The 24,367-nt window shown below is 54.3% G+C and overlaps 1 protein-coding gene across 1 annotated transcript; it reads left to right on the plus strand.

Moving 5' to 3' along the window:
- The first annotated feature begins 186 nt into the window (after positions 1–186).
- Positions 187–24,288, plus strand: ERBB2 (erb-b2 receptor tyrosine kinase 2). Its single transcript, XM_049635955.1, has 27 exons — positions 187–410; positions 6,841–6,992; positions 7,866–8,079; positions 8,892–9,026; positions 9,322–9,390; positions 9,569–9,684; positions 9,837–9,978; positions 11,041–11,160; positions 11,452–11,578; positions 13,366–13,439; positions 13,528–13,618; positions 13,814–14,013; positions 14,370–14,502; positions 14,588–14,678; positions 15,378–15,538; positions 18,001–18,048; positions 19,373–19,511; positions 19,595–19,717; positions 19,977–20,075; positions 20,342–20,527; positions 20,662–20,817; positions 20,931–21,006; positions 21,320–21,466; positions 21,884–21,981; positions 22,175–22,363; positions 22,649–22,901; positions 23,046–24,288. Exons 1-27 carry the CDS (start codon positions 338–340, stop codon positions 23,414–23,416), a joined length of 3,783 nt encoding a protein of 1,260 aa, XP_049491912.1. The 5' UTR covers positions 187–337; the 3' UTR covers positions 23,417–24,288.
- The last annotated feature ends 79 nt before the right edge of the window (positions 24,289–24,367 follow it).

Consider the following 24,367-nt stretch of genomic DNA (forward strand, 5'->3'; position numbering starts at 1 on the left):
TGCGCAGGCAACCCCGGCGTCCGGGCGCCGGGAGGGGCGCACCCCAGGCCTGCGCGCCGAGGGAGAAAGTGAAGCTGGGAGTTGCCACTCCCAGGGACTCGCTGGAATGCGGTGGAGGGGGTGGGGGGGGCGAGCCGTGAGCACGCTCGCTCCCAATCACGGGAGGAGGAGGAGGTGGAGGAGGAGGGCTGCCTTGAGGAAGTACAAGAATGAAGTTGTGGAGCTGAAGAGTCCCCTGCGTCGTGCCCCGAGAGCCGAGCAGAGCTCCCAGGCAGCCGCCCGGCCCTTCGCAGCCCGGTCCAGCCCGAGCCATGGGGCCGGAGCCGCAGTGAGCACCATGGAGCTGGCGGCCTGGTGCCGCTGGGGGCTCCTCCTCGCCCTCCTGCCCTCCGGAGCCACGGGCACCCAAGGTAGGTCTGGTGTGGGGAGGGCACGAAGCAGCGACGCGACCCTGCAGCCTGGGACCCCCGCCGAAGGTCCCCGGGCTGGCGGGGGCAGAGGGGGGGGCCACACGAACTTCCCGGTCCGAAGTTTCGGACGGTGTCGGCGCTCCCGAGCAGCCGGCCTCGCCGAGGAGGGGGCAAAGGAAGGTGGGGCAGGGGGGCGATGACGCCCAAGCCGTTCTAGATGTCCCAGGCAAGAGACTGGCGCTTTCCAGACTCGGCGACGGCAATGGGAACTTGTCAAAAAAGTTCTCTGAAATTGTTCGGAAAGTTTGCCATCAAAGGGTGTACTGCATGGTGTGTGTGTGTGTGTGTGTGTGTGTGTGTGTGTGTTCCCCTTTCTTGAGCCCCTTCAAGCTTTCTCAAAGACTTTCCAGTTGGCAGCCTCCGCCTCCAGACTGGACTGAGCTGGATTCCTCGGGGGTCCCTTCTGTTGCCCCTCCCCCTGTCCCATCTCCCCACCCCCCTCTCCCCGCAGCGATTGGGTTTAGTTCCTCCAGCTTCAGGCAGGATCGCGGTGTGGAGGGGGGTGGTGGGGAAAGTAACCTGTCCGGCCAGAGCCGGGCTGGAGAGGGTGGCCGGTCGGACTGCCGAGTTGCCTCATGCTGGAGTCTGGGGTGGGGGGAGGGGGAGACGTTTGTTTTGAGCAAGTTTCTTCAGGGCCAGCCCGGGGACTGTGTGCTTTGTGACTTCTGGAGAGCACGGGCCACCGAGGGGCGGTGGTAGGTTTCCTGGTCTGGGGCATAGAGTGGGAGATTTCCCAGCGGGGGATTCCTGGGCAGTCCTGCGGGGTGGGTGGGGGGTGGGAAGGAAAGGTAAAGACAGAGGGCCAGATGTGGGTTTGCAGAGGGCTGGGTTGTCCTGCCTTTTCCTTCATGCTGTGTGTGGGGAGGCATGGTGGTGGGGGTAGTGCCGGTTCTGCCCCATTGGCCCATCTAGGCACTAACAATTAAAGCCACCGTGTGCTGGAGATACACTTTGAGCTAGGCATGGTGCGCGGTGGTTTGCATGCACGCCCTCTAAATCCTCAGACCAACCCCACAAGAGAGATCCTACTAGTTCCCATTTCCAGGTAAACACCTGGGCTTAAAGAGGTTACATCGCATCAAGGAAGTAGTGGGTCCAAGATGGGACCCCCAGACGGTGCGACCCCCAGCCACACATTCGAAATCACTGTATTAATCCACCTTGAACAATGGGCGACACTGCTGCTGGCATCACTGTGCTGTAGGGAAGACAAAATGGGAGTGTTCTGGGGAGTAGTGGGTGGTCTCCATCGGTCAGGGAGTCTGGAGAAGGGGTGGGGGTCATCCCGTCTGTGTGTTGCCCGAGGGCCTCTCTGTCAGAGCGTTGCAGTATTCTCTGAGGGGCGTCTATGCTAGGGTGTTCCTGCGTTGTGTGGTCTGTGTTTGCGTGTCTGGGCTTTGTGTTGCCAAACAGCAGTCTCCCTGCTGGCTTAGGGACTTGGCTGAACTCTGCCCTCTCAAGGAACTCCCTCAAGGTGCTGGGTCAGATCTGCTGTAAACAGCGGGAGGTGGCCCCACGCCTTCTCTCTGACAAAGGAGGTTCCACTTTCCTGGGAGCCCATACGTCTCCCTGTTTCCCAGGCGGGCGTCTGTCTGCAGCCCTGACCTTCTGCTGCGATGGGTGAGGCCAGGCTGCGCTGTCAGGCCGAGCTGCTGCCCCCCTCAGCTGGGCCTGTAAGTTGAGCAGGTGGGGGTGGCCTGGGTTGCTGCGGTGCTGGGATACGGAGGGGTCAGTTCTCTCAGCGATGACTGGGGCCTCCTCAGGCCTATCTCACCCCTCGATCTGCACTGCTGGGTGCAAAGACAGATGTTGGGTGTGTCGGGCAGAGAATGGTTGCAATGGCAGGGCACCGCCCGGCTGCCTCTAGCACCCCCATTATATCCCAGGGCTGAGGGCTAGGGCAGGAATTTGGGGGAAAGGGGAGACAGGGAGGATCCAGAGGGTCAGGATTTTGCTAGGATCCATTCTTAGAGGTCAAACTTTTGTCAAGTGTAGCAAACACATCCTTATCTTGCAGAGGTCCTATTTTAATTCCCAAGCGATTCTTCTAACAACCTCCTTCCTTTTTACCTTACTTGAGGAAAGTAACTTCATTCTAATACTCAAGGGGGAAAAAAGCAACAAATGAAACGATAGGATGAAGTGTGAAAAGGGAAAATACATCTCATTCCAAATACAAAGTCATCTTTCATTTTCTCTTGGTTTGGAATTACCCACACTCCAGCTATATGAACTTCCCTTGCCTGAACTTTTGAAAAACTTTCTTTATTTACTTTATTTTTTAAATTTACATCTAAGTTAGCATATGGTGCAACAATGATTTCAAGAGTAGATTCCTTAATGCCCTTACCCATTTAGCCCATCACCTCCCACACCTTGCCTGAACTTTTGAAAAATGTCCAGTGTGCTTCCTGTGTGCCAGGTTCTTTTCCATCGACGGTTTCATTTCATCTCTGCAACAATCCAAGGAAGTGGGTACACACAGTTCAAAGAAGTGAAGTGATTTATCCAAGGCTTCCTAGTGACCCAAATATGTCTAGTAGACCCAATAATAATGTCTAATGAGGAGGCATTAAGAGTTGGTCAAAGTCATATCCTATTCAACAGGAATGGGGTGAGCAAAGCCTCAGGGGCAGCCAGGTGGCCAGACTGGGGTAGAGGTGCTACTCTGTTATTCAGGTAAGTGAGTTCCCTTATCTAGCCTATAGAAAGTGGAGTGAGCTGGGGCCCACTGAGGTCCTCTCCCTCCCTGTCCAGCCCATGCCTGCCTTCCTCTTGGGCCCTCCAAGCATGGCAAGGGACTGAGGGCAGGGACAGGGTGGAAGTCAGGGGGCCCTGCAGGGTTGGAATGGGGGAGACGGCTGGAATGGAAGAAGAGGAACCAGTATGGAGGAACCATCAGTGGGGGGCTAGAGTAAGGCCCCAGTAGTTGTGCCTGCCCCTGGGAGCTGAAATGATCTGGAAAGAGATCCCCCTCTCTGCCTCTGCCTGTGGGAAGCCCTTATGGGGTGACATCTCCATCTCTTGCTAGGCTACCTTTCCTTCTCACCCTTGGGAAGACAGCCCGTGTAGGGCGACGGGTGTGTGCTCTCTAGGAGTGGGAGAATTATTATAGCCAATGTTTGTGTTGCCTCAGTTCTATTTACAAAGCCTTTTCATGTTTACAGGCTGCTTTTTTGATTCATTATCTCATTTAACTCTCATTTAACTTCTCTGCAGAAAGTAAGAGTTGTTAGTGTTTTATTATCCCATCCTCACAGCCAAGTTCAGGTCACTAAATAGTCATTGAGTGCCTACGAAGTCACAGGCACTGCTGGGCATAGAGATGAATCTGATATGGCCTCTGCCCCCAGAGGTCCTTTGACTTGCTCAAGGTCACACATGAGCAGGCCAGTTAGGGTTCTGGTTTAATGATCCTGAGCCCAGGCCCTGGTTTGATATGGGACCTGATACACCAGGTATGTATGGTGGGTGAGTTCTGGGCATCACTAGAATGAGCTCTTAACTTGTAGGTCTGGGGGAGTTGAGTTTTAGGGATGCAGGTAGTGTTCATGGAAACCAAAGGAAGTATCTCTTGCTGGTGAGCAAGAGAAGCAGCTGGGGCTGAAGTGTGGCAGGGAGGGCAGAACCTTCTGGAGAGCACCCCCCAGAGCTGGGACCAAACCCTGACCACTGAAGTCCAGCCAGAGGGATATGAAGGACTCTGAATAGCCTTTCAGCAGAGGGATGAACACCAGGACCTCAACTACTACCTTGTGGTTTGCAAGTTCTTGATTGGATTTCATCCATCCATCCATCCATCCATCCAGCAAACTCTTATCTGGTGTTGGGCTGGTCCTGCCTCATAGTGACTGCGTCAGAGAGCTGGAGAGGTTGGGGCTTCTGAGGGTCAGGTGTCCTGAAGACACAGAGCTCTCCCTGTGTAGAACAGGACTTCTCACACCCTACCCCCTGAAAATCAAGGGGGCTGAGTGGATATGGGGACTGTGGTGAGGACTGGGGAGAAGGAGTCTGGTGAGCAGATGGGGGAGGGGGTGGGAAGTGCTGAGCTCCATGGTGAAGGGGACAGAGGTGGAAGTAGGGGAGGTGTCAAGAGGCCCTTCTTGGCTTCATGTCAGCTTGGTGGGGAAATTTGCCCGCAAGCCTCCAGCTCTCTGGGAGAGCAGGTCTCAGTACCTGACTTCACCACCCGCTGCAAACGCTTAAAGAATCTTAGACTCAAATCAGCCACAAACTCACTAGTGGGGTGGGGCTACCACTCTTTCTGGCCCTCAGCTCAGCCCAGCCCCCCTGCCCTGCCCAGAGTCTGTGATGTTTATCAGTGGTATCAGTAGAGTTGGTATGTATTTCCCTTTGCACCTGATGTGGGGTGAATTTGTATATGTCCAGTTAAGAACGTAGGATCTAAAGTCAGACAGACTCCAGTTCAAATCCTGCCTCTATCGCTCATAAGCTTTATTAAGATCTTGGAAGACGAACCCCTGTCGGCCTCAGTTTTCTTCTTTGCAAGAGAGAAGTTGCTGTCCCAGCCTCGGGAGGACATAATGAGGCTCCACCCAGAGTGCCTGACAGTACACAGTAGGTGCTCAGCTAACGTGGCTGCCCTTGGTGTTCCCATTGTTGTTGTTTTCCTATTGCCTGGCTGCCACAGCTGGTGTCCTTTAGAGGCGGCAGAGGACCACAGCCGGTGGAGACAGCCTCTGCTCCAGCTCTGCTTGTCCCTGTCCCGGGTTTGGGCCAGAGCTTTGGGGTCTGGGCCTAAAGACAGCTGTGCCTACAAAGCAGCTGAGGCTGCTGAGGCCGCAGGAGGTCCTGGCAGCGGGCGTTATTTTGGGCCTGGCCTGCCACCCCCAGCTCCTGTTTCTCTTGGGAGTCTGGGGGGAGGGACCCTTGAGTTCTATTTCTGGGCCCTCCCCTTCCTCCCTCTTTGCTTCCTTCCCTGTCTGTCCAAAGGGGTGGGAACAGAGACCACTCTGGCTTTTACCGGGAGGCTGTCAGCTCATGGCCATTGGCCTCAGCATGAACCCGAGGCACTGGCCCTACCAGCCTTTCCCCAGCTTTCTGGAGGCAGGGGATCTCTCTTATCCCCCAGGATTTGACTTCAGGCTCCAAGTTGCTGGGAGAGCAGGAATCCTGGTGTCAGACCTTGAAGTCAGCCACTGCTGTCCCCCTGAATCTGCACACAGTCCGTGGGAGGTGCAGTGGCAACCAACAGGAAATCCAAGCAGCTCAGGCACCTGTGGGCCTGTGTATCTGGGGGTGCCCTCCACCCACCTCCCCCCGGCGCACCCTCCTGGGCAAGACGCGCCAGGTGATTCATCTCCTCACCAGAGCAGAAAAACGGGTTCAACTGGGCACTTTAATCTCCCCCCTACTGGCAGGCATGGTGCCAGCTGTTGTCCAGAGCACCCCCTCACCAGGAGTAGTTTACCCCTTCTGTATCCCTGGGCTTTGTAGGTACTTCCGGTCTCAGGGACACGCTGCTGGGGTCCAGGTGGGCTGGGGAGGCAAGTCATCTTGATGCCCCTTGGCTGAGGGTTGGCCCTGGGAAGAAGGTACACAGGGCTGACGTAGTGCCCTTGTGGCAGGAGTTTCGTGGCATAGATTCTGCCAGCTGGTTCTGGAGTCTTGCCCTGAGGAGGTGGCAAGGGTGAAGTGCCAGCATAGGAGCCGTCAGAGTAGGGCATTGCTCTGGCCCAAGATCTGCAGCCTGGGTCCGGATGCCCGTTGTTGGGGTCTGATGCTCCTTTTTTTTTCTGCCTGGGGGAATTCCAGAGGTCCCTGCACTGACCAGGCCCCTAGTGGTCCCCATGCCCCAGCTATGACTCTAGCTGACCCTCCTTCCTTCCTTTCTGGGTGGCATTGTGGGGGTGGACACCCCTTGCCAAGAGGCTGGCATGTGGGTGGTATTGGAATGGGGTGGGGAGAATGCCCTGAGTTTGTTTGCTTGGGATAGGGGCAGGGGGTATCCAGAAGCTTCATGATTCATCATGGCCTCTCTTGGGGGATTTTTACCCCTTGGCCACGAGTGGTGCCTTGGGGACAAAGGGAGGCTTTCTTTGCCAGCCACCACCCCGGATCAGGCGGGCAAACTCCCCAGGGCTGGCACAATGGGGGCCCCTCTGGATACTCAGGATGGGCCGAGTTAGAAGGAGCGTTTCCTCTGATTTCCCTCCTCTTCCCAAACTTGCGGACTTTCTTTTGCTGTTGTGCCTTCTGCAGGTGCGCGGGACATGGGAAGCGGGGTCCTTCACTTGTGCTTTCTCGCCGTCCGAGATGGCATGACCCTGCGGAGTGAGTGTGGAGGAGGTGCCAGGCTGGAGAAGCTGACGGGGCAGCGGCCTCTGACCCATCTCCTCTCTCCTCCCAGTGTGCACCGGCACAGACATGAAGCTGCGGCTCCCAGCCAGTCCCGAGACCCACCTGGACATGCTCCGCCACCTCTACCAGGGCTGTCAAGTGGTACAGGGTAACCTGGAGCTCACCTACCTGCATGCCAATGCCAGCCTCTCCTTCCTGCAGGTGAGGCCCATGGGGGACCCAGCCAGGTCCTGCCTCCAGCTGAGCTGAGCCCTATGCTTATAAATGGGTGGTAGAAGAAGGCGCCCTATAGTTCTTCTCTTGTTGCGGCTCCTCAACTGGGAAGTCCTTTCTGATGCCCGCGCCCTATCTGTTCTACTGCAAGGCCAGTTGACTCCCTCTCAGTCATGTGGCTGGCCCTGGACATCCCTGGGTAGAATGCACGTGTGCCTCTGCTAAATTTTTGGCTCCCTTGCCAGCAACCGCCTCCCCCTGTCCATCTGCCCCGGCCGCTGTCCCTGTCCTGCCTGGCGTGGTGAAAGGGCTGCTGGGAGGTTGTGGGTTCTAGGTCCAGTTCTACCGACAAGCCACGTGAATATGGTCTCGGCCCCTGGCTTCTCTGTCTGTGTTTTGGAAGCAGGGAGCATGCTTTGACTCCCCTCTGGGAAAACCAAATGGAAAATGTATGTGAAAGGGTCACGAGCAGGGGAGAGAGTGGGAACCAGCCTGCTGGGCTGTGTCCACAGTGCCCTGGAGTGGGGCCACGTGTGTGAGGCTTGGTCAAATCACAGACGTCATGTCATCTAGGTGTTTCCTTTTATGGATGAGGGAACTGAGATGCAGAGAGGGTGTGGCGCTTGCTCATAGTTCATACAGTGCTCCCCCCACCATTTATCTGTCTTGATCATACACGACTCTGGTTTGGGGAGGTGGGGAGTGGCCTTGATCTCTATGCGTGACAGAGCTGGACTTCTCAGCGGATGGGGGCTTTGCACTTGGTGACTTAGAGGAGGCCTGGGGCGGGGGGGGGTGGGGGGTGGTTGTGTTCCAGGGCCTGGGCCTGCTTCAGCCCCACCTGGTCCTGTTCTCTCCCAGGATATCCAGGAGGTGCAAGGCTATGTGCTCATTGCCCACAACCAAGTGAGACAGGTCCCACTGCAGAGGCTACGAATCGTGCGAGGCACCCAGCTCTTTGAGGACAACTACGCCCTGGCCGTGCTGGACAACGGAGACCCACTGGACAGTGGCACCCCTGCTACAGGGGCTGCCCTAGGAGGGCTGCGGGAGCTGCAGCTCCGAAGCCTCACAGGTGATCATCATTATCATTGAAACCTTCTCCTTGTTATCGGGAGCTGATCAGGGCCACTGCTATGCGTGGGAAACTTTGTGTGAATTAGAACTGGCATCCCTTCTGGACGGATGCAGGTGGAGCTTGGGAAGGTGCCTTTGTGAAGATGAGAAGATCTCCCTTCTTCCCAGGAAGTCACAGCTTGCACGAGCCTGCACAGTTTGATAATTAGGATACAGGCTGGGGTTAGACCACTTCTTGGCTGAGTACACATGTGCAGTGAACAACCTGCATAACTGTATGTGGCAGCCTTGGAGCTGACAGTATCCCAGACTCTGTGGCCAGTCACTTGGCATACACGATCCCATTTTGGTTGTGCTGTAATCTTGCAAGGGAAGCACCAGTGCTATTCTCATTTTACAGATGAGAAAACAGGTTTACAGAGGATAAGTGACTTGCTCAAGGTTACATAGCTATGACATAGCTAGTTAGTGGTGAGGCTGGTTTTCAGACTCCAGAGTCTCTTTTAACCAGTAAGCAGTGTGCACAGAGTATAGAGGTGGGAGGACAGGAGAGGGTGGCATGGACATCTGGACCCTGTCATGGACAACTCACTCCTCCCTGGATCTCAGGTTGTTCATGTGTGTGGGGCAGGGTGGGGGGGGGGGGGGTTCTGGTACGGCTAGAAGATGCTGAAGGTGTCTTCTCTAATCCCTGGGGAAACGGGTGTGTTTAAGAGGCCTGCTCCCCTCTAAAGAGGTCAGGAGAGTCCCATGGGAGGGCAGAAAGTGACAGACAGGAAAGGAAAGTGCTGATTATTGCCTGCCTCACAGAGATCCTGAAGGGAGGGGTCCTCATTCAGCGGAACCCGCAGCTCTGCCACCAGGACACGATTCTGTGGAAGGACATCTTCCACAAGAACAACCAGCTGGCCCTCATGCTGATAGACACCAACCGCTCTCGGGCCTGTAAGCCATGCTTCTCCCTGCCTGTAGCTTCCTCTCTTTCCCAGGCAACCCAGCGATCCCCAAACTCCCCGCTCACTCACACCCCCTCCACTCCCCACCCCTGTACTAACACTACCCATTCCCTCTTTCTGTCCCATTTCCCTCCTGCCATTTCTCTGTGTCTCTTCATCTCCGTGGTCCTCTGTCCTGCCTCCCTCTGCTTCTAGATCGTGCCTCTGTTTTCTGAGTCTTCTTTTCCTGCCGACTCTCCCTCACTGCATTCTGCCTCCTGGTCTCTGTCTATTTCTCTCCCCAGGCCAACCCTGTTCTCCAGCTTGTAAAGACTCCCACTGCTGGGGAGCAAGTTCCGGGGACTGTCAGAGCTGTGAGTGCTAGGAGGCCCAGAATCTGGCGGGGGGAGGGCAGGGGGCCGGGCTGGGAGGGTTACCAGACCTCGGTGTCTTCCCAGGGGGTGGGGCAGGAAGTCATCACAGAAAGTGATGCAGGTGAGGGTCTGGTGCCTGGGCTACTGCCCAGCCCTCATCCTGCCCTTTGTCTCACAGTGACTCGAACTGTCTGTGCTGGTGGCTGTGCCCGCTGCAAGGGCCCGCAGCCCACCGACTGCTGCCACGAGCAGTGTGCTGCTGGCTGCACGGGCCCCAAGCATTCTGACTGCCTGGTATGTGCCCACGGGACCCCGGGGTGCAAGGGGAGGGGCACCCTGCCTGCTCCTGCCCTGTTGCCCATTGCACGCCAGGGAAAAACAGCCCAGTGACCACCAGCTGCCTGTCTCCACCCCCACCACCCCCACCCCCCACCCCCCACCTCCAGGCCTGCCTCCACTTCAACCACAGTGGCATCTGTGAGCTGCACTGCCCAGCCCTGGTCACCTACAACACGGACACCTTCGAATCCATGCCCAACCCTGAGGGCCGTTATACCTTCGGTGCCAGCTGTGTGACTGCTTGTCCCTGTGAGTGCCAGGGACAAATGTCGTTTTAGTAATTTTGCTGGGAGGGGGATTGGTTTAAGTAAATGGGAGCATATGGTGAGTATCGTCTGACCCTCGCTCTGGCGAGCTGGTCACGGCACTTTGTGTCGAGCTGCCTCGGTCTTGCAACAGCTAAGAGCAGGTGGAGCAGAGTAGGAGCTAAGAGCCCAGGCTCAGGAGCCAGGCTGCCTGGGTTCGAAACCGGGCTCTACCATTTTCTAGTCATGTGACCTGCTTCCTGTACCTGTTTTCTCATTTGAGGATGGGGGCAACATAGCCCCAACCTCATAAGGTGGTTATAAGATTTGGATGAGTTAACTTTTGTAAAGCTCTTAGGGGCGCCTGGGTGACTCAGTTGGTTAAGCGTCCGACTCTTGATTTTGGCTCAGGCCATCTCACAGCTGATGAGTTCGAACCCTGAGTCGAGCTCTGTGCTGACAGCATGAATCCTGCTTGGGATTCTCTCTCACTCCCTCTCTCTCTGCCCCTCTCCTGCTCGAGCTCTCTCTCCCAAAAATAAATAAATAAGCCTTAAAAAAATATATTGGTAAAGCTCTTAGAATAGTGCCTGGCACATACTAAGCACTCCTAAATGCTAATTTTTGTTGTATAGTCTAGATTGATCAGAGTTTTATTTAACAGTTCCTGTATTTATCGATGTGCATTGGGGGACTGACCTCAGACCTGGGGCTGTCTTTCTTCGTGTCATGAGAGGCAGGAGTGGGCTCTCAGCTCCTGGTTGTATCCTCCCCGTGGTGGGTTAGAGTACAAAATGTAGAGCCAGACTTTTTGTGTCCAGTCCTGGCTTCTCCACTTGATAGCACATGACCTTGAGTAACTTACGTAAAACTACGATGATTGCCTCTTGGCAAAATGGGAATCTAACAGTGCCCGTCACGTAGGGTTGTGAGGAGTACATGACTGTTGAGTGTGCAGACACGCAGTAAGGGGATTTCAGTATTGGTTGATATTCTTACTGCACTATGTGGGCGTGGTGGGGCGTGAAGGGCCAGGGCAGATGGACACACAGTCCCATCTCCTCAGACAACTACCTGTCTACGGACGTGGGATCCTGCACCCTGGTCTGTCCCCTGAACAACCAAGAGGTGACAGCTGAGGATGGAACACAGCGGTGTGAGAAATGCAGCAAGCCCTGTGCCCGAGGTAACTGCTGGCCACCCCCGGAGCCAGGCTACAGTTCCTGCCCCTCTGCACACCCAGCTTGGCCCACAGTCCCATTCTTCTTCAGACCCTCCTGGGACCCAGTCCTTTTCTTCCAATGTCTCTGTCCTGGCCCTCCCTGGATCAGTCTGACACGTTCCCCTGTATTTCCTGTCTGTGCAAGGGGGGCACGTGGCCCCAGGGGGGGACTGTGGACAGGACCCCCGAGTTTGAGTTCCTGGTGCTCCATGTGGGGGCCGAGACAGCCCCTTCACCACCTGCCCCTCCCCACAGTGTGCTACGGCCTAGGCATGGAGCACCTGCGGGAGGCGAGGGCAGTCACCAGTGCCAACATCCAAGAATTTGTCGGCTGCAAGAAGATCTTTGGGAGCCTGGCGTTTCTGCCAGAGAGCTTTGAGGGGTAAGGATACACGAACTTAAGGGTGGGCACAGCGGCCTGAGCAGCATCAGGGCAGTCAATGAATCCTGAGGACCCAGAAGTGGCAGTATCTCTGGGGGATGGTGGGAGACAGAGGTGGGAGGCCAGAAATGCAAAAGAGGCAGGACGGGCGGGGGGACCAGAGGGTGTGGGGACGTGGTGGTGGGTTGTTTGCATAAATGACATGCTATCCACAAATATGCACTTGTGTGGAGGCCAAGCCATCCAGAGAAAGCAAAGTTCTCCTTGAGTTTGCAGTGGCTTTATTCATAATGGCCCCCAGCTGGAGATAAGGCAAATGTATACCAATAGGTGAATGAATAAATAAATGGTGCCTTATCTATACAATGGAATTCTCAGCAATAAAAAGAAACAAACGACTCACTGATCTATACAACAACATGATGAGCCTCAAAAACATGTTCAGGGGCACCTGTGTGGCTCAGGTGGTTAAGTGTCCGACTCTTGATCTCAGCTAAGGTCTTGATCTCAGGGTTCGAGCCCCGATGTTGGGCTTCACGCTGGGCATGGAACCTATTTAAAAAAACAAACAAAACCCATTATGGTCAGCAAAATAAGTCAAACAAGAGAGAGTCCACACTGTGCTATTCTCTTTACGTGAACCTCTAGAATAGGCAAAACCGCTCTGTGGTGGTAGAAATCAGAACAGTGGTTGCCCCAGGATGGGTGGACCAAGAGGGGACACAATGGAAGTTTCTGGGGGCAATGACAGTGTTCTGTGTATCAGCTGGGGTAGTGGATACATGAGTGAATGCATTTGTCAAAACTCCTCAAACTGTACATCAGAACTCTCTGCATTTTATTGGATGTGAATTATACTTCAATAAAAATATATATTTAAAAAGAGGACGTTCCTTTCAACACTTCCCGCAACTCTGTTCCCCTTTCCAGAGGAATCCACTGCTAATAGTTTGTGTGGGTTCTCCTAGACCATTTGTACATACTTAGACACACACAGAGAAACATAGTTTTAGTAATTTTATTGAGAAGGTTGACTTAAAATGGGAGCTTGTCATGAATATTGTCTGCCCCTCGCCCTGGAGAGCTGGTCAAGGCACTTCGTGTCGAGCTGCCGCGGTCTTTCAACAGCTAAGAGCAGGTGGAGCAGAGTAGGAGCTAAGAGCTCAGGCTCAGGAGCCAGGCTGCCTGGGTTCGAAACCGGGCTCTACCATTTTCTAGTCATGTGACCTGCTTACTGTACCTTAATTTTCTCATCTGTAAAATGGGGGCAAAAATAGCCCCAACCTCATAAGGTGGTTATAATGTTTGAATGAGTTAATATTCATATGCTCATAAAACAGTGCCTGGCCGATACTAAGTGCTCTTTTTTTCTTTTTTTTTTCTTTTTTAAGTGCTGTCAAATGTTAGTTTTCATCTATAGTCAGGATAGACAGGGATTATATTTAACAACTCCTCTATTTACTGATGGGTCTTTTGGTCGTTTTTAATTTTGCTCTTACAAACAGTTCTGCCCTGTACATGTCTCTGGGAACAGGAGCCAATGTCTCTCTAGGCCACATTCCTAGAAGTAGGATTTCTAGATCAAAGGATATAAATACTGTTTTGACAGACCCTGCCAAACTAGGGCTTGGGCTTTGAAACTCAGGATGAAAACAGCCGGGCTTGATGGGCAAAGGGTTTAAATGAAGTCATTAATGGAGGGCGGTGGGGGAGGGTGGCCGGGTCAGCTCTGGGGGTCATGCCCACCTACTTCCTGGCCCTGCTGACTCCTCTCCTAATCCTTCTAGGGACCCAGCCTCCAACACTGCCCCCCTGCAGCCTGAGCAGCTCAGAGTGTTTGAGGCTCTGGAGGAGATTACAGGTGGGCTTTGCTTCCCTGCATCCTGCTCTGATGGGGTCGGGGGTCCTCTTCCTGTCCCCACCCCCCTAGCCTCACCCTGTGCCCGCAGGTTACCTGTACATCTCAGCGTGGCCAGACAGCTTGCCTAACCTCAGTGTCTTCCAGAACCTCAGAGTGATCCGGGGCCGAGTTCTGCATGAGTGAGCACCGGGGAAGGGAGGGGGGGGGTTCCTGAGGAGCTTCCCAGGGAGCCCATTGAGAAGCTCTGGGCATGGTGGGCACTCCTGTTCCCCAGGGACTCCAGCAGTAACATTTCCATGGGAGTTTTCAGAGTGTGCTGGGGACAGGAGGAGGTGAGGGCAGCTCTTGCCGACAGCCAAACACTCTTCCCACAGCGGTGCTTACTCGCTGACCCTTCAAGGGCTGGGCATCAGCTGGCTGGGGCTGCGTTCGCTGCGGGAGCTGGGCAGTGGGCTGGCCCTCATCCACCGCAACTCTCGCCTCTGCTTCGTACACACGGTGCCCTGGGACCAGCTCTTCCGGAACCCCCACCAGGCCCTGCTCCACAGCGCCAACCGGCCAGAGGACGAGTGCGGTAAGACAGGGAGCCCAGCGCCACACGCTCCCCGTCTGCCGGCACACAGGAGTGCCTGTGGGCCCCTAGCAGCAGCAATCTTGGACTTGTGCAGACTGCCCATCCCTGGTGCACCATTCTTGACACGGCTGTGGCTGGCTTGACTTCTTGGCATGGCTTCTGGCTGGGCCTGGCCACACTGCCTTGGCATCTGTGCCTTCCTTTTCCTCTCTGTCCCTGGAACCTCAGCTCTTTCTTTCCCCGCATTGCCCGGCACCTATTCCCACCCTGTCCAGCCCACAGCCTCCTCCCCTGGTTCATGTGGACCTGGAACCTTCCTTGAGTGTCTCCTCTAACCCCCTTCCTCTTCACTGCAGCGGGTGAGGGCCTGGCCTGCTACCCGCTGTGTGCCCACGGGCACTGCTGGGGTCCGGGACCCACCCAGTGTGTCAACTGCAGCCAGTTCCTTCGAGGCCAGGAGTGTGTGGAGGAATGCCGAGTACTGCAGGGGTACGCGGGGCAGGGCAGGAGGGGCGGCCGGAGTGGGGCACGCGGGCTCCTTCCAGACCCCCTCCTCAGCCATCCCTTCTGTCAGGCTTCCCCGGGAGTATGTGAAGGATAGGTTCTGTCTGCCATGCCACCCAGAGTGTCAGCCCCAGAATGGCTCAGTGACCTGCTTGGGCTCGGTGAGTTGCTGGTGGGTTTGATCGAGGTGGGTGGAGGGAAGCAAGGGCAGGGGCGGGGTGGGGTGGCTGGGCACCTGGCCATGTCCAGTAGAATGTCCCAGGAGAGGGCTCGGAGCTCAGCCCTGGATGGCAGGAGGGTGTTAGGAGGCTGGAATGCTGGGGACTGCAAGTTGTGTAGTGGACCCCGTGACCCTTAAGACTATGCAAAGGTCCCGGGGAGGCCTGTGTCCTTGGCTGTGGCTGTGCCAAGGCGGTTAGACCTATGGGCTTAGGCATCAGACTCTCTGGATTCGGATCCAGGCCCTGCTTCCATCCTTGGTTCGCTCATTTATAAAGTGAATATTGTACATTGGAATGTGGGAAGAATGAACTTAAAATAGGGTTTGGCACCATGCCCAAGCGATTTGCTGTGTGTTAGTTAACTATTGTTACTTGCTGTTATATCTTAAGTAATACACTCCCCTGCTAGACTTCCAGTTCCTCATCTGAAGCCTCCTGCCTGAGGATTGAGCTTTGAGCAGGGGAGGGGGGAGCTGGGTGAAGAGCAGGGGTGGCAGACATGGCTGGTCTGGGCTGTTCCAGGAGCAAGGCGAAAGTGCTGTGGAGTGGCCATGGGAAGCACGAAGGGGACACAAGGGCATGTCCTGCTGCCCTGGAGGTGTTGTGCTAGCCCCCTTCCAATCCTTCTTCCCTTCCCAGGAAGCTGACCAGTGTGTGGCCTGTGCCCACTACAAGGACCCTCCTTTCTGTGTGGCTCGCTGCCCCAGTGGGGTGAAACCTGACCTCTCCTTCATGCCCATCTGGAAGTTTGCAGATGAGGAGGGCACGTGCCAGCCATGCCCCATCAACTGCACCCACTCGTGAGTCTGGGGGCCTTCTCTACAGAAAGGAGGGCTTTGTCCCAGGAGACTTTCTGGGGCTCTTATTGTAAAAGGGGGATAACTCTGCCTTTGCTTACACTGCTTAGTTTTTGTTTTGTTTTGTTTTTAATTATTAGTCCTTAGAGGCACCTGGGTGGCTCCATCAGTTAAGCATTAAGACTCAATCTCCACTCAGGTTGTGATCCCAGGGTTGTGGGATCAAGCCCTGCATTGGGCTCCATGCTGAGCATAGAGCCTGCTTGGGATTCTCTCTCTTTTCCTCTGCTCCTCTCCCCTACCCGCATGCTCTCTAAATTACAAAAAAAATTTAAATGAAAACATGAAATATAAATGAACATCATTAACAGTTCTATCCCCACTGTTAATAATTTGTAATATTTTTCCTCCAGGTCTTACCTGTGTACATGCTAACATATAATTATTATTATAACACGTGAAATATGTGTTTATATATATAATTATTCTTAGTTTTTATCTGTGCACATTCTAACATATTATTATAACATATAAACTATAGTTAATATATATTATTATTCTCCAACTGTTTTTATGTGTGCACATTCTAACATATATTTCCTTATACTAAAATGGGATCACAGACCATACATATTGTTTGCAAATTGCCTTTTCCTCACTTAACAGAACCTTGCAATGTTTTTCCATCTCCTGACATGGTGATATACCCTATTTTATTTTTTTTTCATTCAGTTTTCTTTATTTACACATGAGACACATGGATACATCCTTATGATAAACACTTTCAGCAACAAAAAGTATAAACATTGCAAAGCAAATGTGCCCTTTCATTCCAGTCCCCTAGGGAAAACCATCAGATTCAGTCTGCTACGTGCAGCCTTCCAGGCTTTTCTCTACACATCTGCATACACACATATTACATTTATATTAGATTGAATCCTGTAAGATTGCTGTTTTTGTAGGTCAAAAATGGCCAAGAAATAGCAATTTCATATAGTTCATCTCATACATAGTCAGGTTTGGTTTTCGTGTATATGCATTAAAAAAAAATTTTTTTTTAACGTTTATTATTGAGAGACAGGGAGACAGAGCATGAGCAGGGGAGGGGCAGAGAGAGGAGACACAGAATCTGAAGCAGGCTCCAGGCTCCGAGCTGTCAGCACAGAGCCCGACGCAGGGCTCAAACTCACAAACTGCAAGATCATGACCTGAGCTGAAGTCAGATGCTCAACTGACTGAGCCACCCAAGCACCCCACGTGTATATGCATTTTTTAATGCAAATGGGACTGTGTTCTACATATTGTTCTGAACTTTGCTTCTCCCCCAACCCCTGACTTTATGTATCTTGGAGGTCCTTTCTCGTGATGAATGCACATGGACCTACCTCCTCTTTTTTTTTTTTATTAAAAGAAATTTTTTTAGTGTTTATTTTTGAGAGAGAGAGAGAGGGGGAGAGAGTATCTGAAGTGGACTCTGCACTGACAGCAGAGAGCCTGACACGGAGCTCGAACTCACAAACCATGAGATCATAATCTGAGCCAAAGTCAGTCCCTTAGCCAACTGAGCCACCCAGGCTCCCCATACCTCCTCTTTTTTTTAACTACTCAATCTGCAGCCCGGATATAGTATTATTTAACCATGTCCTTGTTTGAGGGATAGTGATTTTTTTTCTTTTCGTTCTCCCCTTTTTCTCTCTCCCTTTTTCTTTTCCGTTTCTCTTTCTCCCTTTCTTTTTCTCTTTTCTTTTCTTTCTTTCTTTCCTGTTTATTGCACTTGAGCCCCATGTACAAGTTAGCATCTTATACATGACCCCTGGCATACAGGTGTTGGCATTTTCTTTTTTTAATTTTTTTTTTAATGTTTATTTATTTTTGAGACAGAGAGAGACAGAGCATGAACAGGGGAAGGGCAGAGAGAGAGGGAGACACAGAATCTGAAACAGGCTCCAGGCTCCGAGCCGTCAGCACAGAGCCCGACGCAGGGCGCGAACTCACGGACTGTGAGATCATGACCTGAGCCGAAGTCGGACGCTTAACCGACTGAGCCACCTAGGTGCCCCCAGGTGTTGGCATTTTCACAGTATATCCTGTGAGGTGGAGCTGCCAGGTCACGGACATTATCTAATAGGTATTGCCAAACTGTCCTCTGCAGAAGTTGGGCCAGTTTACTGCCCTGGCATTCTTTTACAGAGGAACGTAGCTGTGTTTTTGGACTTGATGCTTCTTTGGGTGCTCCCCAATTCCTACCTACCATAGACAGAGGGGAGCAGGAAATTCAGGTTCAAGGCCAGAGAAGGAATCCCCTTGTGGGGTGGTAGGAAGGGTATTGGTGACTTTGAGCCCAGTTTCTATCTTTGTCAAATGGGGATAATAACCCAGCCACACCCACCTTAGGGTGGTTGTGAGGCTGGAGTGAGACCAGGAGGTGTTTCCCAGCCTGGTTGATGGGACTCTCTCTCCTGCAGCTGTGCGGACCTGGACGAGAAGGGCTGCCCCGCCGAGCAGAGAGCCAGGTCAGCCTGATCCTCAGGACACACCCTATGCTGCTCCTCAATCCCCTATCAGCCCCTGGGTGGTCACTGCTGCAGGAAAGGGGCATCTCCTGACATGACACATGTCCCTTTCTAGCCCAGTCTTCCCCTGTTGATTCACCTTTCAATTTGCTTCAGCAAGTGGAAGGAGGACCTCCTCAGGATGCTTAGAGAGTGGGGAACAGGAAAAGATGGCAAAGACCCCCTAGTACCTCCCCACCCTCGAGTAGCTAGATACCTCATAAGGGGCACAGGCAACATTCAACTCACTGGGACAGAAGGCAGCTTGAGAAGGGAGTGCAGATGCCCTGGAGGAAAAGATGAAGTCTTAATGGGGTGGCAGGAGGCTTCAAGGAGGAGGTGGCATTTGAGCTAGGCCTTGAAACAGGAGCAGGTAGCTCACATGCATTAGGGAGAAGCAACCAGGTGGCATTGCGGGGGAAGGGTCAGGAAAACCTAGGATGTGTTTGTTCGAAGGTTCTGGCATGGTGGGCCATTAAGTGAGCCCAGAGAAGGGAGTAAGGGGTGAAGTCTAGGTCATGTTAGGGCATAGGCCCACCCTCACTACCAGGCCACAGGGTTGGACTTGATTTCTGGGCAGTGGGCAAAGTCTTTCTTTGGGAAAGACTCTGCGGACAAAACCAGATTGGAGTATCTAAGCAATCATTTGTCCATAAAGCAAGCATTCACGAGAGGTCTGTGATGTGCCAGGCTTTAGCCAAGCAAGGGAGGAGGGCAAGGATGGTAATGATGTAGGGTCAACACCCAAGAGCTGCATCTATCCTAGGATGAGCTGAGTCTTAAACGATGATCCCATGGAGAAATGGTGGTCCAGACAGAAGTAACAGAATGTGCAAAGGCTGGGAGGTGTGGAAAATCATGACCTATGGGTGAAAAATTTGGCTGGAACATCAGAATCACTGGATGCACATTCCTGGGGCCCCACCTCATACCACAATCAGAGTTGCTAGGAGTGGGGCTCTAGACTCATGCACATTAACCAGCTCCCTGGTGATTTTTGTCAGGAAGTTTGAGAATCCTGGGCTACAGCCATGGGCAGTCACATAGACAATTTGGAGATGGGGGTAAAAAGGGCTCTGAATCCAGCGAGGAGGCTGGACTCTCCTGGAGGTAGGAGGGAGCCAAGGGAGATTTCTGAGTAGGAAAGAGAGGATGGGAGTCCGTGGGTCACCCTTCTGACTTCCCTTTCCAAAGGCCAGTTACCTGCATGCCCCTCCCTGGGGCTCCTTCATCTTTTCATGCCCCAGCCTGGTCCCCAGTCCCTAACCCTGGCTCCCGCCCCCAGCCCTGTGACGTCCATCATTGCTGCTGTGGTGGGCATTCTGCTGGTCGTGGTTGTGGGGCTGGTCCTTGGCATCCTAATCAAGCGAAGGCGGCAGAAGATCCGGAAGTACACGATGCGGAGGCTGCTGCAGGAGACGGAGGTGAGGCGGTCTGAGGGCCTCCCTGTTGGCTTGGGGTCTACAGCCCAGCCTCCTTCACTGACGCCCCACCCCCCTCGCCCCAGCTGGTGGAGCCCCTGACGCCTAGTGGAGCCATGCCCAACCAGGCTCAGATGCGAATCCTGAAAGAAACAGAGCTGAGGAAGGTGAAGGTGCTTGGATCCGGAGCTTTTGGCACTGTCTACAAGGTCAGGGGCGGTCCCAGAGGATGCAGCGGGTGTGGCCAAGCGTTCTGTGGGGAAGACAGCCAAGAGCTGGGGTGGTGCTGTTTGGTTGGGCAGTTTGGTGGGAGGCTGGAACAAGGGGAAGGGGAGTGGAGAGCTGGGCTACATAGTGAGGCTGATGATATAGCAGGTTTGGCCCCAGAGTGGGGAGGGTATTCGGAGGCGACTGTAGGTGGGATCTGGGGTTCCCTTTTCCTGCTCACATCCTCCTCTCTCTGCGCAGGGCATCTGGATCCCTGATGGGGAAAATGTGAAAATCCCAGTGGCCATCAAAGTGTTGAGGGAAAATACATCTCCCAAAGCCAACAAAGAAATCTTGGACGTAAGCCCCTCCACTCTCCCTAGCCAGGAGTACAGGAGGAACCTCCTAGCTGTATGTCTGGGCTCTCTCTTCACTGAGGTTCGGGAGGCACTCTGTGATTCCCCAAGCCTTGACTCTCAACCTCCCGTGGGCCATGGTTCTGGTTTGTGCAGGATGGGGATGGATTGGGTGAAGGTCTCCCATCACGCCTCGACCCTCAAGGGGTATGTGGTGGTGGCAGGTTTGTGGTCTCCCACACCTTCTCAGGGTGCACTCTTGCCCCCCAGGAAGCGTATGTGATGGCTGGCGTGGGCTCCCCATATGTGTCTCGCCTTCTGGGCATCTGTCTGACATCCACCGTGCAGTTGGTGACACAGCTTATGCCTTATGGCTGCCTCTTAGACCATGTCCGAGAACACCGTGGGCGCCTAGGCTCCCAGGACCTGCTGAACTGGTGTGTGCAGATTGCCAAGGTATGCACTTAGGGGGCCTGAGCTCTGCAGGTGTCCTTGGGGGCAAGCCTCTGACTTCACACAGGGCTGGGATGGGGAGGTTTCCTGGGAGAATATGGCCAGAGCGGAGTCCATATGGACACATCTGATCCCAGGGGATGAGCTACTTGGAGGATGTTCGGCTCGTGCACAGGGACCTGGCTGCCCGGAACGTGCTGGTCAAGAGTCCCAACCACGTCAAGATTACAGATTTTGGGCTGGCTCGGCTGCTGGACATTGACGAGACAGAGTACCATGCCGATGGGGGCAAGGTTAGAGGAGGAAGTGGAGGGAAGCAAGGTGGAGTGGGTCTGGACCCTGGGAGAATTCTACGAACCGCCACCTCCCCACCACACCTAGTTTGAGGACTTCTTTGCTCTCTCAGGTGCCCATCAAGTGGATGGCGCTGGAGTCCATTCTCCGCCGGCGGTTCACCCATCAGAGTGACGTGTGGAGCTACGGTGTGTGGCAGGGAAGGTTGGGAGGAGGGGTAGACAAGGAGCCACGGGCCTGGGGGGCCATGTTGGTGGAAGGAGGAGAACAGGGATAGAAGAATTAATGGAGACACCTTAGCATGAATGTGGGAGGGAAGGAAGGGGCTGCCGGGGTCTGTGTACTTCCCTGGGACTAAGGAAAGACTGGCTATCTCCTGCCCCTTGGCATCACACCCCTCCCTTCTTCCCATGGTGCCAGACTCTTGGGCAGAGCCTCTGGGATTCGGTGCACTAAAGCTCCCTCTTGTCCCCCCACCTCTTAACCCTGTCTTTGCCCCAGGTGTGACTGTATGGGAACTGATGACTTTTGGGGCCAAACCTTATGATGGGATCCCAGCCCGGGAGATTCCTGACCTGCTGGAGAAGGGGGAACGGCTGCCCCAGCCCCCCATCTGCACCATTGATGTCTACATGATCATGGTCAAATGTGTGTGGCTGAGTTATGCCAGCTACTTGGAGGAGGGATGGAAAGTGCTGGGGGGGGGGGGGCGGGGGGGGGCCTATAAGGGGCATGGGAGGAGGCCAAGAGTAGGTTGTATGTGGGCCCAGGGTTCCAAGTATGGTTGAAGGAGCCTCAGAAGGGTCTCGCTTCCCTTTTACAGTACCAGGCCAGAGGAACTCTAGAAGACCAACTAGGAAGAGACTTATATGCAAAATAAAAAGGGAAAACTAGTAGAGATTCTCAAAGGGTCTAACTCAGGATCTGAGTCTGATGCCTCTTTTCTACCACCCGAGGACTTTGGACTGTAGTCACTGGGGTTGTCTAGACCAGACTGGAGAGGGGTTGGGGCCCGCGCACAGGCTGCAGCCAGAACTGAGATGCTGAGCTCCCTCCCGCCCCCAGGTTGGATGATAGACTCTGAATGTCGGCCACGTTTCCGGGAGTTGGTGGCTGAATTCTCCCGGATGGCCAGGGACCCCCAGCGCTTTGTGGTCATCCAGGTACTGGGCCTTTCTACCCCATCCCTGCCTATGTCTAAGAGCACTCTCCCACAGAGGGTGGGAAGGGAGAGGATCCCAGGCTTCCAAGCCCAGCTCCTGCCTCATTCCTTATACCTTTTGTCCGCCCTGAGCCTTTCTCGGAAGGCTGTGCACTGGGCTGGGGAGAGGCTGTCACCGTCTCCTTCCTCCCCAGAATGAGGACTTGGGCCCAGCCAGTCCCTTGGACAGCACTTTCTACCGTTCACTGCTGGAGGATGAGGACATGGGAGACCTGGTGGACGCTGAGGAGTACCTGGTACCCCAGCAGGGTTTCTTCTGCCCAGACCCTGCCCCAGGCGCCGGGGGCACAGCCCACCGCAGACACCGCAGCTCATCCACCAGGGTCAGTGCCCTCGGTCACACTGTGGTGGGTGGGTGTAGTTACCTCCTCCGTGGACTAGGGTCCTTTTCTTCTATGTCCCCTCCCACCCCAACAGTCACCTCTCATGGAGACCCCATTATCCCTGACGACTCCTACTGCCTTCCAAGCCTTGACCCCTTCCTCTTCATGGTGACTATGTCAAATCCCAATGGTGTCCCAATTTATCCCCTGTGACCCTATCACCTCCCATGGAGTCTCTATCCCAGGTCCATGAATGACCCCATTATAACTTTCTCTCATCTCCAGAGTGGCGGTGGTGAGCTGACACTGGGGCTGGAGCCCTCCGAGGAAGAGCCTCCCAAGTCTCCACTGGCACCCTCAGAAGGGGCTGGCTCTGATGTGTTTGATGGCGACCTGGGAATGGGGGCAGCCAAGGGGCTGCAGAGCCTTTCCCCACAGGACCCCAGCCCTCTACAGCGGTACAGTGAGGATCCTACCGTACCCCTACCCCCTGAGACTGATGGCTACGTTGCCCCCCTGACCTGCAGTCCCCAGCCTGGTATGGAATCCAGGCCCAAGATGAGAGATTGGGAGGGGAGGGGGGAGCTTGGGGTGCCCAGCCCAGGGCCCACAGTGGGGACACTGGTAGTAGCTGGGACAAATGGGTTTCTTCCTCTAACGAGCCCCCTCCTCGCCCTTTCAGAATACGTGAACCAGCCAGAGGTTTGGCCAAAGCCCCCATCGCCCTTAGAAGGCCCTCTGCCTCCTTCTCGACCTGCCGGTGCCACTCTGGAAAGGCCCAAGACTCTGTCCCCCAAGACTCTTTCCCCCGGCAAGAATGGGGTTGTCAAAGACGTTTTTGCCTTTGGGGGTGCTGTGGAGAACCCCGAGTACTTGGCACCCCGGGGCAGGGCTGCCCCTCAGCCCCACCCTCCTCCAGCCTTCAGCCCAGCCTTTGACAACCTCTATTACTGGGACCAGGACACATCTGAGCGGGGCTCTCCACCCAGCACCTTTGAAGGGACCCCTACAGCAGAGAACCCCGAATACCTGGGCCTGGATGTGCCAGTGTGAGCCAAAAGGCCAAATCTGCCGAGACCCTGCTGAACCCTCAGGGAGTGGGGAAAGCCTGACTTCTGGCCTTCATTGCGATGAAGCAGGGAATCCTGCCACGCTAGACACCCTCCTTCCTCCTCCAGTTCCCAGGTGGCCAAGAGGGGCCCAGCCTGGTTGGAAGAGGGGGCAGCACTGGGGAGCCTTGACTGACTTTGGAGCCCTGCCCCAGACAACTCTAGGGTCCGTGGATGCCACAGCCAGTCTCCTCACCCGAGGGAACAGCCCAGCTTGGCTGTCCTGTTCCAGACCTTTGACACAGAAGGACTTAGGAAAGCTGGGCCTGGAAGAGGAGGAGGCTCCAGGGAGTGTCTAGGAATAAGAGCAACCCATTCAGAGACTGTCTCTGAGACCTAGCTCTGCGCCCAGGAACAAGGGAGCAGCAATGCCACCCAGATCCAGTCCTTGTACAGATCCAGTCCTTATGCTTTTTTTGTTTTGTTTTGTTTTTACCTATTTTTTTTTTTAATGAAATAAGGACTCGGGGAGAGCGGGTATTGTGGAGAGGGGTGGGTCCCTGGAGTTGGGGGAAGGATGTCCTTTCTCCACACCCACTTTCTCCATTTGCAAATATATTTTGGAAAATAACTGGGCACCAGCCTATGTCTGGGGTGGCTCTGTGCCCACCCTAAGCTCACCTCCTTACACTCAAGTCATCTTTTCCTGGAGGGAGTGGCTAGAAATCTCGAGAAAGCTTGAATGAGGAGGCTCTTTTCCAGGTTCAAGAGCCCTTTGACAACCAGATCATTCTTGCTGAGAAAAAATGAATTCCTAAGGCCACCCACCAGAATGGGGTTATTCCCTATGGATAGGGGCAGTGGGGGGAGGGACAGAGGCAGGAGGAGGCAGTACCTACTGTGTGACTCATTTTCCTTGCTTCGGCTATGAGAGAGGAAATGAAATAGAAGTAGC

This window comes from Panthera uncia, chromosome E1, assembly GCF_023721935.1.
Source record: "Panthera uncia isolate 11264 chromosome E1, Puncia_PCG_1.0, whole genome shotgun sequence".
NCBI lineage: Eukaryota > Metazoa > Chordata > Mammalia > Carnivora > Felidae > Panthera > Panthera uncia.